This window comes from Triticum aestivum, chromosome 4D (assembly GCF_018294505.1).
Source record: "Triticum aestivum cultivar Chinese Spring chromosome 4D, IWGSC CS RefSeq v2.1, whole genome shotgun sequence".
In the NCBI taxonomy this organism is placed as follows: domain Eukaryota; kingdom Viridiplantae; phylum Streptophyta; class Magnoliopsida; order Poales; family Poaceae; genus Triticum; species Triticum aestivum.
The window spans coordinates 441,309,934-441,329,010 of NC_057805.1; the positions used below are offsets into that span (position 1 = coordinate 441,309,934).

Genomic DNA, 19,077 nt, shown 5'->3' on the forward strand with positions numbered 1-19,077 from the left:
GAAGAGGAAGGGTGATGTAGCACAGCAGCAGAAAGTATTTCCCCAAGTTAAGAATCAAGGTTTATCGAACCAGTAGGAGGCACCACACTAACAATGTTAGCAGTACCTGTACACAAACACAACAAATGCTTGCACCCAACCAAGGAAAAGGGGCTGTCACTCCCCTTGTTCTTGCTAGTTATAAGATTAAAAGCGGGCAGTGATAGGCAAAGCGACAAAAATAGCAAAAGAAAGCAAATTTTTTTTGTAAAAGCTTTTTGTATTAATGGAGAATAGACTCGGGGCCATAGGTTCGCTAGAGGCATCTCGCTCGAAAGCATGTATAAGCATGGTAGACAAACTACTGTTAGACAATTCACAGAATAGCGCAAATTATAACTATGATCATCATCATGGCATAATCTCACATAGGCAATACGTCTATAAGTAGACCTTTATCCAACTGCATCTACTACTATTACTCCACCCCAAGACCGCTATCCAGCATGCATCTCAATGTATTATCATGATAAACAGAGTAACACAATAAGCAAGATGACATAATGTAGACAGAAAAAACCTAGCAATAATATTAACCTCATCGTTTTATTCTTAGTAGCAACAATATAATACGTGCTTTCGTCCTTTTTGTCACTAGACAAGATCACCACAAGATTGAACTCACTACTATGCACCACCCCTCTGACGATCTACTCATCTATCTTGGCCAAAGAAAACTCATAGATCGGAAAAGCATACATAGCTATAAAATTACACAAGAGAAGGACTCAAAGAGAATCAATATAAATCAATGAACAATCTGATCATAAATCCATAATTCATCAGATCTCAACAAACTTCCCAAAGGAGTTACTTCGGATGGATCTCCGAAGAGATCATTGTATTTAAGAGAGAGAGAGATCTAGCTAGTACTATGGACCCGTAGGTCCTGGTGGAACTACTTGCACATCATCATGCATGGAGCCAACAAGGTTGATGAACATGACCTCCCTAATGATTCCTCCCTCCGGCAGAGTACTGGAACAGGCTTCAGATGGGATCGCTTCAGAAAAAAGACTTGCGGCGGTGATAAAATTCCTTCGGGTCCGCTTCTGATGGTTATGGAATGTTGGTGTATTTATTGGCTTGGAATTAGGTCAAACAGAGGCTCGGGAGGGCCACATGGACAAGTGGCGCGGCCACCCCCTTGTCCGCTCATGTGGCTGCCTCATGGGTTCCCTCGACCTCTCCCGAAGCTTCGAGGGTCTCTTGTTGTCCAAAAAAATCATCAAAAAGTTTCATCATGTTTGAACTTATGTAGGTATGGTTTTTCTGCGAAACCAAAAACATACAAAAAAACAAACTGGCACTGGACACTAAATCAATAGGTTAGTCCAGAAAAATTATATATAATAGTATATAAAGTATACAAAAATGATAACATGATAGCATTTAACAATAAATAATTATATATATGTTCGATACGTATCACATCACACCTCTACTATGTGACATATGCACCGTATTGTTTATATTTGTGGCAACATATTAGCTTGTGCAATGTATTCATGTGTTATATGCTTCACTCATATCACTTCACGTGTCTATTGATGTAGGGGGAGCTCCCTTGTTGTGTACTATTGCATTCCAAGGTTATTAGAGTATATGCACAGATCAAGGGAGCTCCCTATATTGGTAGTGTTGCATGACATCATTCATTGTTTATCTCTATTGTCATGCTCTAGTCGTATTGTCATCAATTCAACAAAAAAGGGAGATCGAAAAATGCAGTATATTGAGGACTAATGTCGGTTATCAAGTTTATCTTAAGACATTGTCCTCTTAGTGTTTGTCTAGGGATAGAGTTAGCCCCCTAATTCAAAAACAAAAAAGGCCTTGGTTCTTCAAAGACTCGAAGGATTTTGGTATTATTTGACGTAGGACAGCCACACTATTAACGGGGGTCACTCAAGATCTATGGTGGAACTCACTTACCTTTGATACATCCCATTGTTCACCATACATGCTCCTAAGAGAGCGAAATATACACTTCTTGATATTCATTTTGGGCCTCTTTTACACTCTCCGGAAGTAGCTATCAAAAGTCCCAAGATGAAATTTCGGGAGCTCCTGGAATTCGGTGTTGCCTCGAGTGTAGGTTTTGGCCGAGAATAGATACGCCCTGGAGCCAACCCCAGAATCCAGAGCGCCCAGAGTATTTCCCTAAATACGGCAATGTTGGAATCCGGTGCTACCTCCAGCAAATGTTTTGGCTTGACATTAGCGGCTCCGATGTAAGCTGGAAGTCATGCTCCGAAAGTGACACCGGAATCCAGGACACACCGGAAGTGAAATCCGGGACACACTGGAATTTCAATCCCATTACATTAAGCTAAGATCTTTCTCTCCCTTGCTCCATTTCTAAAGCTCAAAATCTTGATCTACTCAACTTTACTCCGTCAAATATAATACTCCTTCGAGGGAAAAGGGAGAGGATTCCCGATCTACACTTCCACCAAACCGTATTTGAGTTCACCATTGATTACGTTGAGGATTTGTTACTCATAGAGATTTGAGCTCCTAGGCGATAGGAGTCATGGCTCATAAACTTGCTTGCTTGTGGTGTGCTCTAACAAGTTTGTAAATGTGTGGTGGTTGTCTTCAAGAACAACCCTAAACGGTTTGAGACTCACCGGTTGGGGGCTACTCAAAATGAGAATAAGGTGAGCCACTTGTGGTGCTCCAGAGCTTTGACTTCGGCACCTCTCAAACGAAGATTAGTAGTCCCCAAAGAATGTGAACTTCGGGATAAATTTCACGTCCTCGACTCACTTATGGTTAACCTTTCACACATCTTTACTTGCTTTGTATGATTGTGGGCTTGCTAAGTAGCTTGTTGCTTCCTTTATCTTCTTGTTTCCTTGCTTGTCATATATTGTTGTTCTCATCTTGATGTGTATTTAGAAAACCTATTTTATCCATATTATCCTAAATTTGTCGACTAAGCTAAAATTTTCAATCGTCTATTTCCCCTCCCCCTCTAGTCATCCGATTCGATCATTTTACCTGAAAACTAAGAAATGATATATACTTCTCCCATGTGAGTTGGATGATGATATGACAACGCTCTTGCGACTACTCAAGCGCTCTGCTCGGGAGAATATGTTGTTAATGGACAAATGCCTGCAGGTTAGGGTTTCTTGCCGTGCGTACGCAACGGCGATATTGGGTGTCAAATTCTTCAGATCGATTCAAGGATTCAACGACGACGATTGCGTCTCGGGACGCTGGTCCTTAGAGACACATGCACGAAGACTCCCCGGCTGTCATTGACAAGGTCAGGCCGGCTCCGGTATGGGAGCAGCGACGGCGGCGCCTCGGCGGCTCGTTTTGGTGACGGTAATGGTCGTTCGGTGGTTCATAGATCTCGATGTAATTTTTATTATACTTCTGGTAAATCTTTATAATAGATCTGATCTTTTTGTAAGAAGAAATGGACAAATGGCTGCAGATTATGGACTCCAAGGCGAGGGAGGTTCCCCGGCCAAACTCAACATGAAGAAGAGCAGAATTGTCCTGATGACCGGTTCGGGTACTCCTGAGGCCATGGCTCCTAGGATGGTACTCAACCTGGCGGTGTGATGCTGTATCTCCCGTAGTTGCTCCTTACAGCATGTTCGCACACTCTGGTGTAAGATAACTGCGGACGTTGTTTCATTTCAAGTGAATGGAACATGCGAGGAGCCTTTTGATCTAAAAAAATAACCAAAATAAATTTGACATGGCCGTGAGCAATTAGCTGGATGTCGTAAGCAATGACCATCACTCCATTAGTCCATCCATCCTTCATTGTTTTTAGAATCACATGGAACAATCTTGTGATGTCGTTAAGCTTAAAGTCCACCGTACAATGCACGCAGCACGGCAGAGGCAAAAGGGGATCGAAGATACTAGGACGCCACTAGTACTAACATTTTTTTCCCTACAGGAAACTTGATGTCAACACTTGACTGTGCGACCGAAAGATGGATCGAACGATCGCTACCTTGGAGTGGACTTTTGGCCCGGTGCAGACGAGAGGAGGGAGCAACAGAGACTGCAACACCACATGCCGGGATTCTGTTATACTCGGAAACAGTTAAACAAGGGTGCATGTGGGCAGATTAACAACAAACCGCCGGCCGGATTCACCAAGTGGCCTCGTCTGCATTCAAGGACCCCACGGAATGGTTCACGTTTCCACGTAATTTTGTCATGACAAGCGTGAGGAATCCCTGGCTAGCCCTCATCACATAGTACTCCGGCCGACATGATGAAGCTGATCATGAGCATGCATGGTTCCGTACCATATCATGAGTAGTGGCTAAAAGGTTGCTAAGTTCCAGAAAAGATCAGATCAATCGCAAAATTAGCTTGCCGGGGAAGAAAACTAGTGTAACACTCCGAAGAAAGAGGCCAAATTGTTTTGCTTGTCTTGCTATTTTTAATTTGCTTGCCAGCTCTTATTTCTCAAATGTTTTTTGCAGCATTAAAGCGGAGTACAAAAAATATTTGAGTAAGAGGATAATGCCCCTGTTTTTTTTGAACCGGGCGTACCCCTTTCCATTTGCATTAAACGGAAATACAATAGTTCCACACAAACAGGGAGAAGAGAAAAAGGGTAGCGACACTAGTAGAAAACAGGGCTTTCGTTCGGGCCTGGCCAGCCCATTAGTCCTGGTTCTGCACGAACCGAGACCCATGGGGTGCATTAGTCCCGGTTCGTGAGCCCAGGGGGCCGTCCGGGGCCTCGTGGGCATTGGTCCCGGTTCGTTTCGACCCATTTGTCCCGGTTCTAGGCACGAACTGGGACCAATGAGCCTCGCTCCTGGCCCACTGCCATTGGTCCCGGTTCGTGGCTCGAATCGGGACAGAAGGGGGAGCTTTAGTCCCGGTTCCTGCCATGAATCGGGACAAATGAGTTACCTATATATACCCCATTGCCGCAGCAGAGCACTCCACAGTGCTCTGCTTTTTCTGGCCGGCGAGGGGAGGGCATTTGGGTGCTCTAGCTCACCTCCTATGCCCGAGCCACACTAGTTAAGCTTTCTCCTCTCGAAGCTCGACCTCCGAGCTCCATTTTCCCCGAGATTTGTCTAGGTTTATATTAGCGGTCTGTCACGTCCCGTCCCCGTCTTCACCGCCGTCGATCGCCCGCGCCGATCTCGTCGCCGGCACCACCGTGGTGAGCCTCTTGTTCTTATCTTCTTTCTGAAAGAAAAAAAATTCTTACTTCAGATAGATACTTGTCTAATTTTCTTACTTTTATTATTCCTTGTTATTATATAGTGCGATGGTTTTGGTATCCGCCCCCGTCGGCCCTCGTCCTGTCTATGATTCGGATGTGGTATATATTATCGTTTTATAACTATTTGGTTCATTTATTGTTTATGACAATTATGCCGACCAACGTGACATAGATTTAATTTATCTAGGAGGTGGTTGAACCGGAAATTCCAACCGACCCTATTGTCAAAAGGTTAAATTTAGTTGTAGAAGAAAACAATTACTTGAAGGAAAAAATAAAAAAAATTGAGGAGGAGAAGATGATATTGGAGTTGCATGTTGCGGATGTTGTCGATGATCAAAAGATCAAGATGGATGCAATGCGGTTGAAGATTAGAAAGATTAGAAAATATGCCATTCATACCGAGGCTTTGTATCATTATGCAGTTGGATCAATTGTTTCCTTGGTTGCGATTATGATCGCATTTATTGTTGCATTGAAATGTTTTACATAATTTCAATGTATGGTTTAATTAGATGCTCTGCAGAGCTATATGTTGTTCAATGAGAACTATGTATGTACTTTGGTTTTAATGTGATGATGAACTTCTATTAATTTGGTCACTTATCAATTTCAGGGTCTTATAGCTCAAAATAATCAGTAAATGCATGAAAAATAACAAATGAAGTCAGAAAGAGTTGAAAATTGATGATGTGGCTTTGAATGGTACATTTTGAACACAAAAAACTCTGGAGTTCAAATAAGTTCAAAAAAATGAAATCCCTTTGTAACAGACGAGTTTCCGTATGAAACCCTGATACTTCGAAAGAGATTGTCCGTTTTGTACACGAAGTGCATCCAGTTTTTGCCGTAACCCTCTCTACTTTCTTGCACATGCTATGTGGGTGAAATGATGATACCATGCCAACTTTCAACCTTTTCAGAGTTCATTTGAAATGCTTTTCAATTTCAGGGTCTTATAGCTCAAAATAATCAGTAAATGCATGAAAAATAACAAATGAAGTCAGAAAGGGTTGAAAATTGATGATGTGGCTTTGAATGGTGCATTTTGAACACAGAAAAACTCTGGAGTTCAAATAAGTTCAAAAAATGAAATCCCTTTGTAACAGACGAGTTTCCGTATGAAACCCTGATACTTCGAAAGAGATTGTCCGTTTTGTACACGAAGTGCATCCAGTTTTTGCCGTAACCCTCTCTACTTTCTTGCACATGCTATGTGGGTGAAATGATGATACCATGCCAACTTTCAACCTTTTCAGAGTTCATTTGAAATGCTTTTCAATTTCAGGGTCTTATAGCTCAAAATAATCAGTAAATGCATGAAAAATAACAAATGAAGTCAGAAAGGGTTGAAAATTGATGATGTGGCTTTGAATGGTGCATTTTGAACACAGAAAAACTCTGGAGTTCAAATAAGTTCAAAAAAATGAAATCCCTTTGTAACAGACGAGTTTCCGTATGAAACCCTGATACTTCGAAAGAGATTGTCCGTTTTGTACACGAAGTGCATCCAGTTTTTGCCGTAACCCTCTCTACTTTCTTGCACATGCTATGTGGATGAAATGATGATACCATGCCAACTTTCAACCTTTTCAGAGTTCATTTGAAATGCTTTTCAATTTCAGGGTCTTATAGCTCAAAATAATCAGTAAATGCATGAAAAATAACAAATGAAGTCAGAAAGGGTTGAAAATTGATGATGTGGCTTTGAATGGTGCATTTTGAACACAGAAAAACGCTGGAGTTCAAATAGGTTAAAAAAATGAAATCCCTTTGTAACAGACGACTTTCCGTATGAAACCCTGATACTTCGAAAGAGATTGTCCGTTTTGTACACGAAGTGCATCCAGTTTTTGCCGTAACCCTCCCTACTTTCTTGCACATGCTATGTGGATGAAATTATGATACCATGCCAACTTTCAACCTTTTCAGAGTTCATTTGAAATGCTTTTCAATTTCAGGGTCATTTAGCTCACAAAAATCAGTAAATGCATGAAAAATAACAAATGAAGTCAGAAAGGGTTGAAAATTGATGATGTGGCTTTGAATGGTGCATTTTGAACACAGAAAAACTCTGGAGTTCAAATAAGTTCAAAAAAATGACATCCCTTTGTAACAGACGAGTTTTCGTATGAAACCGTGATACTTCGAAAGAGATTGTCCATTTTGTACACGAAGTGCATCCAGTTTTTGCCGTAATTCTTTCTACTTTCTTGCACATGCTATGTGGATGAAATGATGATACCATGCAAAAAGAAAATTAACTAAAAAACTTTTATAAAACTCTAATAGCAAAAGGAATAAACTAAAAAGCTTGTATAAACCTCTAGTATTTTTTTAACTAAAATTATATAAAATTCATGCCACTGAAATTATCAAAGTATTTTCTGTTCAAAAGATGAAAAGCAGAAAGAAACAAAATAAACTTTAATAAATAACTGGAAACAAAATAAAATAAAATAAAATTTAATAAAATAAATAAGTAGAAACAAAATAAAATAAAATAAACTTTAGTAAAATAAATAAGTAGAAACAAAATAAAATAAATTAAAATTTAATACAATAAATAAGTAGAAACGAAATAAAATAAAATAAAATAAACTTTTATAAAATAAAGAAGTAGAAACAAAATAAACTTTATAAAAGTAAAATAAATAAACTTTAATAAAATAAATAAAAATAGGAACAGTAAGTTTTTTGTTGTAAGTAGAAACAAAATAAAATAAATAAAGCAACAAAAAAAGAAAAAAGTGCCACCTACTGGCCAACACGGCCTGAATACAACTAGAAACCCAACCATGGGTCAGGATTCAGGCCCGCAGGAGGCCCAGTAGGCCCACAAGCACATCATGACAAATTAGGCCTGAAAGCCTGTAGTTGAGAGGAGCTCGAGAGGGTTGGCGCAGCAGCGCTTATAAACCACTCTCGGGCTCTCTCAACTAGAGAGGTGATACTAAAGTTTTGGCCGCGACGCGGACAGCACAGGGCCTCTGGTCCCGGTTGGTGCGACCAACCGGGACTAAAGGGGTGCATTGGTACCGGTTCGTGACACCAACCGGACCAATGCCCTCCCTTTAGTCCCGGTTGGTGGCACCAACTGGGACTAAAGGTGGCATTGGTCCCGGTTGTTGCCACGAACCGGAACCAACGCTCTGGGTATATAAGCTGGACTTGTGAAAATTTCACAATTTCATCGTCAGTTCGTGCCCGACGCCCCAGCGCTGCTCCTCGTCGCCGTCGCCGTCATCGCCCTTGCCTCCGACGCCATCGTCGCGCCTCGCGCCCCTGCCTCAGACGCCATCGCCGCGCCGCCCCTGCCTCCGACGCCGTCGTCGCGCCGCCCCTGCCCCCGACCACGTCGTCGCCGCGCCGGCCCCTGTCCCGCGCCCGAGCCCCTTCCCGCGGCCCGCCCCCGCGCGCCGGCGCCCTCGCCTCCCCCGCCGTCGCCATCGCCAGACGCCCCCGCTGTGAGCCGCCGCGCAGGTCCGGCTCTGTTTTTTATTTTGTATTAGATTAATTTTTTGTTCATATATATAATTTATATTTGTATGTATGTGGCTATATGTAAGTTCAGAGCATGTTTTTTATTAGATTAATTTCTTATTAGATTTATTAGATTAATTTTTTTGTTCAGAGCATGTTTTTGTTCATATATGTATTTTTTGTTCATATGTGTATTAATGTTTTTGTTGCATATATGTAATTTTTTTAATGTATATATGTATGTGGTAGCTATATATGCATGATGAGGGGGGTGGGGGTCGATATACCCCCTCCCCGATAATTTCAACATGAGTGGAGGTCGATATACCCCCTCCCCGATAACATTTTTTAGAAAAGTTTTATATATCTAGCTAGGAAGAAAGGAAGAAGGAAGAATAAGAAGAGGAAGAAGAAGAAAAAAAAAGGATAAGAAGAAGGAATAGAGGAGAAGAAGAAAAAATAGACTCTATTTTTTCTTCTTCTCCTCCATTCCTTCTTCTTCTCCTCTTTTTTTATCTTCTACTTCCTCTTCTTAATTTTTATCGGGAACTCCATTCCAAAATAACTTCGACATGATGGGCGGTCGATATATATGCCCCCTCTCGACCGTGATAACTTATACCACGGGAGCACCCCCCGGCCCTCTCGCTCGACCAAAACTCTCGAGGACACCCAAACCCTAGAAAAAACAATGTCGGTCTCCTACCCCCCCCCCCCGCCGCGCCCCTACCCGACAAACTCTCTCGAGGCCACCCAAATTTACCAAGTTAAAAGAGCGTTGTCATCGAGGCCACCCCATACCCTTGAAGCGTTGTCGAGGCCACCCCAAACCCTTGAAGCGTTGTCGAGGCCACCCCAAACCCTAGAGAAGCAGCGTCGAGGCCACTAATATGATTCCTTATTGTGATTAGTTAGCTAGTTCTACGTTTGCCACTAATATATCCACCTGCTGTCATGTTTGTATAATAATTTGCATGTTGTAATATTTGCAGAAACAATGGAGCACGGACGAGACGAGGAAACAGAACAGGTGTTGGGGGACATAATCGCAGCCGGAGCTGATGTCTTGTCGTATCTCAACGACAGCGGCGATGGTCTGGAAGGACAGGGTGAAGAAGCAGGATACGGTGATCGAACAATGGAGGAGGAGGGACCTGATCATGATGGCTCCGGTGACCCAATGCTGGTGCAAGAAGGACACCGTGATGACGGCTCCGGTGACCGAACGGAGTCCGGCCAGGTATATATATTAGTTAAGCATGTGCTGACTATAGCTAATTGATGCATTAATTGTTTTTGGTATGTACACATATTAATGAACTCTCATCTTTCTTCTTTTTTCTAGCCCTCCGGATCGAGCACAACTTCGGTAAAGAGACGAGGCCCGAAGAAAAAGTTGCGCTCGGATGAAAGGTTTGAGATCATAGAAATCGCGCGCGATGGCATGCCGATTGAACCCATCCGGACAAAGGAAGCATTTGCTGCTCAGTGCGGGGTTCTTGTTAGGGACAAGATCCCGATCAGCATCCACCAATGGTTAAAGCCGGCTAAAGAAGACCCTGAGGTGTCTTATGTCGACGATATGCAGAAAGATGATCTTTGGACCGCGCTTAAGGAAAATTTCACCCTACCGCCAGAGGAGGATCCGGAGAAGCCAGTTAAAGAGCAATTGATCAAGTCTTATGCTCTTAAGAAGATGGCAGAACTATTCAGGAGGTGGAAGAATGAGCTGAAAAAATTTGTCGACAAAGAAGAGACACCGAAACTCATTGGCCGGTATGAGAAGATCAAAGATCACTGGCCCACATTTGTGGCCCACAAGACATCGGACAAGAGTAAGAAGATGTCAGTGACAAACAAGAGGAATGCTGCGAAGAAGAAGCATCACCATCGCACGGGGTCAGGTGGCTACCTCAAAGCCCGGCCGTTGTGGGCCCAGGCTGAGAATGACCTGATTGATAAAGGGGTCAAACCAGAGACATTGAACTGGCCAGACCGTTGCCGGACTTGGTTCTTCGGGGTTGGCGGAACCTTGGGCCCTGTATCAGGGAAGTGCGTTTGGACGGACGAGCAACTGAGAATACCCGTCACGAGGCTTCAGGAGTATATCGATGCAGCACAGCAAGGGACGTTCGTTCCAGACAGAGAGAACGACGAGCTCACAATGGCCCTCGGGAATCCTGAGCACCCTGGACGGACACGAGGCACGCCAGGCTCCGTTTCGTGGAAGGCTGGGTTTCCGGACGCATGCGGTTACAAATGCCAGGAGAGGAGGAAGAAAGTGGAGCATACCCAACTACAGGCGCTGCACGCAAGGGTACAAGCGATAGAGGAACGAGAAGCAAATCGCAGCAAACGACCTGCCGAAGCTTCCCCCGAAGCTACCCCGCCATCTCAGCGGAGAAGCAGCGTGGCTTCCACCGAGCAGCTTCAGCTAGAGCCTGTCTTCACGGCTCCTGCTAGCTACCCCGTGGATGCTATCACGGAGTCTCAACATTGCCACCTTATGACGCAATGGATGAAAATGAAAGTCAAGGCGGCTGTTGGCTCTATTTTACCTTCTGAACCTGGCGCAACCTACCACTGCCGGCCGATTCTAGAAGGATATGCTAGGGTGGTGGTGGATGAAATAACGGACGGATTTGAGGACCTCGAGCTTGACCACCCTACGGGTGATGGGGAGACTCGGCTGGGTTCTTTTCTGAAGACTCCATGCCTATGGCGGAAGGAGCTCATCAACCTTCCGAACTGGACGCCTCCGCCTCCTCCGACGACGACGACGAGTCAGGGCACTCCGCCTCCTCCTCCGGCGAGTGATCAGGGCACTCAGCCTCCTTCTCCGGCGCGTGGCGGCACTCCGCCTCCTTCTCCGCCTGCGCCAGCGCGCCCGAGCAGCCAGCCTCCTCCTTCTCCACCTTGTCAGCAAGGGCGGAAGAGACCCGCCGCCGCTATGGCTGCTCCGGCGCGTCGTAGTCCTTCTCCTCCTCCTCGTAATAAAGGAAAGAAGACAGTCGCAGCCGCTCCGTCTGCTCCGGCGTCTAGCAGTACAGCCAGAGGCGGGAGGCAATACAGATTCGGTCCTTCTCTGAAGACTCCAGAGAAGTTACCATACGAGAGGAGCTAGGAGGAAAACGCGAAGATCGTGCGAGCCGAAGTGAAGAACTTCTTTGAAGGGGTGAAAGCAAAGAAACATCCACCTCCGAAGGAGAAGGTAGATCCGGTGAAAGCGAAGCGCACTCTGGCTGCCCTGACGAAACCACCAAAGTCTCCGCCGAAAGGCAACTATGAGCGCATTATTGAAAAGTCATTTATCGAAGCGGAGCGGTCGGGAAGTACTAGAAGTGATCAAAGGTTAAAAGAACGACGAGCTGGGAAACAAATTGCCCAGCTCGGAGAACAAGCGAATCAATCGTGCCCCCCGCTCAAGGTGTCTAGCGATATCGTCGCTAATGATCCGAGGATGGTGCCCGGTTATACCAATCTTGGAGATTACCTGCCCGACGATGTACATTATGATTTCTTCGAGGTGGACGAACACAGATACGAGTACGGGAAGCCTCTCGTCAAAGATGAAAGCTCTCTAACAACGATGATGCGAAGATTCCATGATTGGTACATGAAAACCTGCAGAGAGTCTGGGGGGAGGAATATTTTTGACGCTGAGAGTTAAAAAGGAGCATGACCTCGTTGGAATTGATCTGTTGAATGTTCCATTTGAGGAGTTCTTTCAGTTTTTCAATCAACATGCCCTCGATAAATTAATGGTCACTTGCTACTGTCTGTAAGTACTACTTCTGTCATTAAGTCTCTATATATAGGTCAGCTTTTTCATTGCATGTATTTATAATTATCCTCACTATATTATGCAGATTGAAGATCGCCGAATTGAAGAAAAGACAAATCGGTGATATTGGGTTCATTAACACAAATCTCATAGATGCATATACGATTGAATTTAAGGCCAGAGAGACCGAGGCCAACTTGCTACGATCGTTGGTAATAAATGAAAACAAAGATATAATACTCTTTTCTTACAACTTCAAGTGAGTGTTACTGTCTTGTGCATATTCGGTTTCCCTTATTAGTCCAGGTTATAGCTAGTAATGTAATTGATGAGTTATGCATGCGTGCGCAGCTTCCACTATATTCTCCTAGAGATTAAGCTTGAGAAGGGACTAGTAACCGTCTTAGACTCGAGACGAAAAGATCCCAAGGAGTATGCGGACATGACTGAAATGCTCGAGAAGTAAGTTAAATCGATCATTATCGCACCATATCGGCATCTTTGTTCATTTCCTGATATCAATTATTTTCTTTGTCTGGCAGGGTTTGGACAAAATTCACCACAAAAGCTCCGGATTGCCGAAGAAGCTGCAATTTAAACACCCGAAAGTAAGTACTACTAGCATGTTCCGCGCATCTCCTAGTGATTCAAGCGCGCGCTAGTTTCATCAATACCATTTAGCATGCTTGCTTATCAGTTTGATTGACCTCTATTTCTTGTAAAGTGGTTGTGGCAGGAAGCCGGGAATGATTACTGTGGATACTACGTTTGCGAGTCCATCCGCCACACGACCTGTGAGCGGGGCTACTCTGACAAACAATATGAAGTGCGTAAATAATAATATTCACAATTTTATTTTATTACCATCATTTGTGTTGAGTTTCATTTATTCATAAATATGTATTGGCCCCCTTCTTCAAACTAGATATTTCGGATGCGGGATGAACTCCTACCACCAGATCGTATGCGAGCAATTCAAGAGGAATTGGCGGCATTCTTTCTTGACCACGTGATCGATAAAGACAGAGAATATCACGTGGACCCTGAGTTCATATATAATTAGGAGATTATATTGTAAGAGATAATTATATTGTATATATGTAGCCAGTAGCGTCAGATAGATATACGAGAACTTGTTGTTCGACCAATCTCTCAGAGAAGGAGAGGTGGTCGATATCACTTCTCTCTGTATGCATATGTTCATGACGATCTTCTGTTTCCTTCATTTGCTTACTAGCTAGCGTGTCTAGTCCTCTCTATACGTATAGTACGTAGCGTCGACCAAGCACGGAGATAAGAGAGGACACTTCTCTCTATTAATTAGCTAACTAACACAATATATGAAACACCTAAATTAACCCCCCAAAACCCCCCTTAAAAAAACAAAAACTCCAGCCCCTGAAATGCTGACGCGTGGATGCCTATTGGTCCCGGTTGGTGCCACCAACCGGGACCAAAGGGCCTCCTGCCTGGGCTCGCCGCACCGGCCACGTGGAGGCCCATCTGTCCCGGTTTGTGTAAGAACCGGGACTAAAGGCCTAGAGAATTAGTAACGACACTTTAGTCCCGGTTCAACAACCGGGACAAATGGCCCTTACAAACCGGGACAATAGGCCCTTTTTCTACTAGTGCGAGTTCAACGCACTGACAGGAAACCCACCGTGCCCGCCCGCCATCGAAACGAGCACTATGGGGCGAAAACCTGACAACACCACACAGTCTAAGCAGCATACAGAGCCAAACACCAGCTAACAGGATAACTAGATTGTCTCTTTTTAAAGCTAAACGACTGAAGTAGAAGAGCCATGACGTAGCGCAACCGAGCCCATCACCAAGGCAGCACTTCTCCAGCGCCATCCGCCGTGCGCCTGGCCTCCTCGCACATCGCCATCAGTCTGGTTGTGCTTGATCGAATCATCTCGGCACCTTGGTGTAGCTTTCTTCGCTTCTTCCTTGGTCTGAAGGCCTGCCCAATACAAGAGAAAAGAACATGCCGAGAACACAATCTCAAAAGGAGATTTAATTAACTTTTTCTCGAAGGTAGCTCTATTACGTGCCAACCATATAGCCCAGGTTACAGCAGCCAAGAAGGAAGAAGGAAGCACCGATGGAGATGAAGAAGGAGACGGCGAGGCCGGGGAAGAAGAACCCCACTATCTATCTTAGGGTGGTCGGTGCAGGTTCACGGGAGAAGCAACCCCACTATCTATCTTAGGGTGACGGGTGGGGTGCTGCTTTTGATTTTTTTTTGTGGTCGCCTGGCTTAGAGGGATGGCCGGGGGCGGTGGGAAGACCGGCGGTGCGGGGAGGTTTTGGGAAGGGCGGTGCGGGGAAAAAACGATGAAATCTGAACGCATTCAAATCCAAAGGTTTGACCCCGTAATCTAGCAGGGATCGCCAGTATAAAATTGAGGTCATACCTATTAAGAAAAGCACTAGCCGTACATGTAGAAACAGTTGCCCTAATAATCCAATGTCGAGGCCCTAGAGTGACAGTTTTTTCAAGGCCCTAGTGTGCATGGCAGTTGACTTGCCCCAAAGCAAAAGAGTTTCTTCCCGTAGATTCCAATCAACCGAGCAAGACAAAATTAAGCTCGAGGCCCGCGCGCGGGAGAAAAACTAATTAATCCTCCCTTAAATCAAGCCAAAATGACCTACCTAGGGTGCTAAATTCCCCTAGCCCTCACCCCTAACCCTAACCGCTAGTACCTGCCAGTGGGGACCACACAGTAACAACGAGCGCAAGTGGAGTAGTAGTAGTAGCTTCCATTTCTTGGCGGGTATCAGTTGAGCTGAGCAGCGCGTCAACCGGCTCAATCCAAGGGGCTGCATCGTGTTTTGGAGTAGTTAGGGCTAGGGGCTTGCTTACCGATCCAATGACCCTCGGTAACCACTCCATCGCCAGTAATCCCCATGTGACTCTTCCCTCAAAAAAAAAATCCCCATGTGACTCGGAGCGGCCGAGTCTCGTGAGCTCACGTGACGCCTCCGCCTCCGGATGGTCGAACTGGTTTACTTCTGATCAAAATGTTGATGCTCATCACTCGTACGTACTGTACGTCTCCCTCCAAGCTGATGATTGTTTAGTCGTACGTAATGTTGATCCCAAATGATTAAGACGTACTACTGGCACGGATCAGTGGAACCTACTAGGGCACAGTGGGCCGGCTCTGCTGCTTGCCAGAGAAGAAAATGAAAATGCGGCAGAGTCGGCCGCCCCCTGCAGATCAGCCAGTGGAAATGGGGAATCCTTCGAAAACGTAGCGGAGCATAGACTTTTCATTTTTTGGGCGGGAGAAAAAGAGAGTCAGGAATCGTGCATGGCATGCATTTAAGGCGCTGGGTGCAACGGGGCCGTCGACCGCCTCGGCGGGCACGTGAGTCCCCGCCGGGCTTCGCGCGCGCCTCAATCGCCGCATCGCTATTTAACCACCGCCGACGCCATGGCTTTTCCACCTCCTCACTTCACTCGCCTCCCGCGTCGCCCGCCGATCGAGTGCACCCACCCACCACAGTGCCCTGTGCCCGAGGCCATTCCGTACGCACTGGAGATGGCGCGCAGGAGCGGAGTCTTGTCGCGCTTGGCCGTCGTCGTCGTCGCGGCCTACTGCCTCGCCGCGGCGACGCCCGGTGCTGCCGACTGGATGAGGGGCTCGGCCACGTTCTACGGAGGGAGCAACGCCGCCGGCACCATGGGTAAGTGACCATCCACGACTGCGCTCCTCGCTTAGCGTATTTGCATTGCACTTCTGCGCGCCGTGGATATGTACTGATCGAGGACGGCGTTGGAACTAATGGCAGGCGGCGCTTGCGGGTACGGCAACCTGTACTCGACGGGGTACGGGACGGACACGGCGGCGCTGAGCACGTCCCTCTTCAACGACGGGGCGGCGTGCGGGGAGTGCTACCAGGTGCAGTGCGACCAGGGCAGCTCCCCGAACTGCAAGCCGGGGGTGACGGTCACCATCACCGCCACCAACCTCTGCCCGACGGACTACTCCAAGCCCAACGACAACGGCGGCTGGTGCAACCCGCCGCGCAAGCACCTGGACATGGCGCAGCCCGCGTGGGAGCGCATCGGCGTCTACCGCGCCGGCATCGTGCCCATCCTGTTCCAGCGGGTGTCCTGCTCCAGGAGCGGCGGCGTGCGGTTCACCATCAACGGCAACAGCTACTTCGAGCTGGTGCTCATCACCAACGTCGGCGGGCCGGGGTCGGTCAGGGCGGTGCAGATCAAGGGGTCCCGCACCGGGTGGACCACCATGTCCCGGAACTGGGGCGCGAACTGGCAGTCCAACAGCTACCTCAACGGGCAGTCCATCTCCTTCGCCGTCACCGCCACCAACGGCCAGAAGGTGGTCTTCCAGGACGTGGCGCCCAGCAACTGGGGGTTCGGCCAGACCTTCACCAACTCCGGCCAGTTCTACTAGCGATTCCCGCGCGCCGCCGTGCGTGCGTGCGCGCCGGCGCCGGAGCGGTCGCCTTTCCTTTCCGTTTACGCCTTTTCGATTTCGCATTTGGGAAGTTAAGTAAGATTTGCCTCATTCTCATGGATGGGAAGTGGTAGGTAGTAGGTAGCTAGGTGCCGCGCGTAGGGCGGTTTGCATGGCTGAGGTGCCTGATCGATCAATTACCCGCCGTGCCTGCCGCCTTGCTTGCGATGACCGGCTGATGTGCTAGCTGAAATGGCGCCCCGATCCTCGCTGCAAGGCGCGGACTGTTTACTGTTGACCACCGATCCATTGATGATTTTAATTTATATAGAATGTGATGGCCATGGTTTCTGACTTTGACCACCAGTTAAATGAATGCATGTGCGTGATATGCTCTTCACGAAGAGCAATGCTATGGGGACGACAAAGTTTGGACGACTCATGAACGACGATTAAATCGAGCCGACGAATCTCAAGCACAGCTGAGCAGTGGCCGCTGGATCCTTTGGTCGTGCACTTATCGTCCTCACACTGTCGTGTATGGAGCAGTTTCGCTTCAGGAATGTGCCCAAGGGTAAAATGGGGTGGACATCGAAGTGTGTGGTCTGAAGTAAACGATTAATTGGATCACTACGTTATTACATGTGCGTAAAGTGTCCTTAGTCGGAGAATCAATGTACTCCCTCACTCTATGAATAAGTGTACTTCCACCCTTTTTTTACTAAGTCCACATTTTAGAATTTTGATCAATTTTATAGAAAAAAATGAGTAGCATATATGACATCAAATTGATATATCATGTCACTACATTTCAAAATGAATCTAGTGATACTAATTTAGTGCCATATATGCCGCATGCAGCAATTTAGTGCACCTGAAACTCTGAATATGTGACCACCAAATAACAAAAAAAAGTACATGCAGTGATGAATTTTCTCTTAAGCCTTGCATGCAGCGATTTGATGCACCTGAAGCTCTGAATATGTGATGGAGGGCTATAAAAATAAGACTTATAAAACAGAAAAATTAAGATAAGCCCTCTAAACCCAAAAAAATGGAGTAACAGATGGCTCCGCTCAACTGAAGTAATGCTTGGACCTTTTGAACTCGCATTCCTTGTGGAAAACTATCTTTTTCATGTTTGGATACTACTTGTCATATTATTGGCACTCACACGTACTTCTCTGTATCAAAATATAAGATATTTTTGCAGTTTCAGTTGAACTATAAAAATATCTTACATTTTAGTAGAGAGGCAGTACATCCTTCATTTCTCATATGTTGCATCTCCTCTCTTGGGTACACAGGGACAAAAGACAACGAATGTTGGACCCTTTATGCATAGTCATAGACAAGTGTCGCAAATCACTTTTGAATAAAACCATTCAGGTGGCATGCTGAGCTCTTGCTAAAAGGCCTGAGGCAATATATATTACTCCCTCCAATCCAATCAATTGTCGCGGCTTTAGTACACCTTTGTACTAAAGTTGTACTAACGCTATGATAATTAATATGGATTGGAGGCGTACATAAAATCAGCACTTACAAAAAACAGCCTTAAAAGAACATGGTATTAGTTCTCAATGAAATAAGCACCTTTTTTTCTTCTGCGTCCACCGCGGCGTGCTGTGCAGTTTTATAAATGTTCTTGAATCTAAAATATTGTAAAAACTTGCGAAATTAAAAAAAAATTATTTTTAAAATCTTCGTGAATTTAAAAAAAATACGAAAAAAGAAGAAGAAAGACAGTAGAAAAACTGAATGGAAGAAACAGAAAAAAGCGAAATCACTAATTAAGGAGTACGTTGCAAAGAACACTCCACTTTCTCAGGTCGCGACAAGTGGCGCGCGCGCAACCGGGGAGTTTTCCCTTTTTTTCGTAGATCCGTTTATTCAAAACGTTTTATCTCTTAAACCATGCGTCCAAATCTCGAACCGTTTTCACCATTGAATTCCTCGCGTCGAGGTCTTAAAAACTAGATCACATGTTGATAGGTTTTGACGAACTTTTTTTTCACGAAAAAACCGGACGAAAAAACCGAGCAAAAAAAACTGAACCGGGAGCACGGTTTTTTTCCCTTTCCGAAAGAGGCACGCCCGTGCCTCTCGCG

General features: G+C 45.6%; 1 protein-coding gene across 1 annotated transcript; it reads left to right on the plus strand.

The window, feature by feature from the left end:
* The first annotated feature begins 15,961 nt into the window (after positions 1-15,961).
* LOC123100232 (expansin-A12) lies at positions 15,962-17,323 on the plus strand. The gene is made up of 2 exons (XM_044522188.1): positions 15,962-16,229; positions 16,335-17,323. The coding sequence occupies exons 1-2, from the start codon at positions 15,977-15,979 to the stop codon at positions 16,961-16,963; spliced, it is 882 nt and encodes a 293-aa protein (XP_044378123.1). The 5' UTR covers positions 15,962-15,976; the 3' UTR covers positions 16,964-17,323.
* Positions 17,324-19,077: the final 1,754 nt, after the last annotated feature.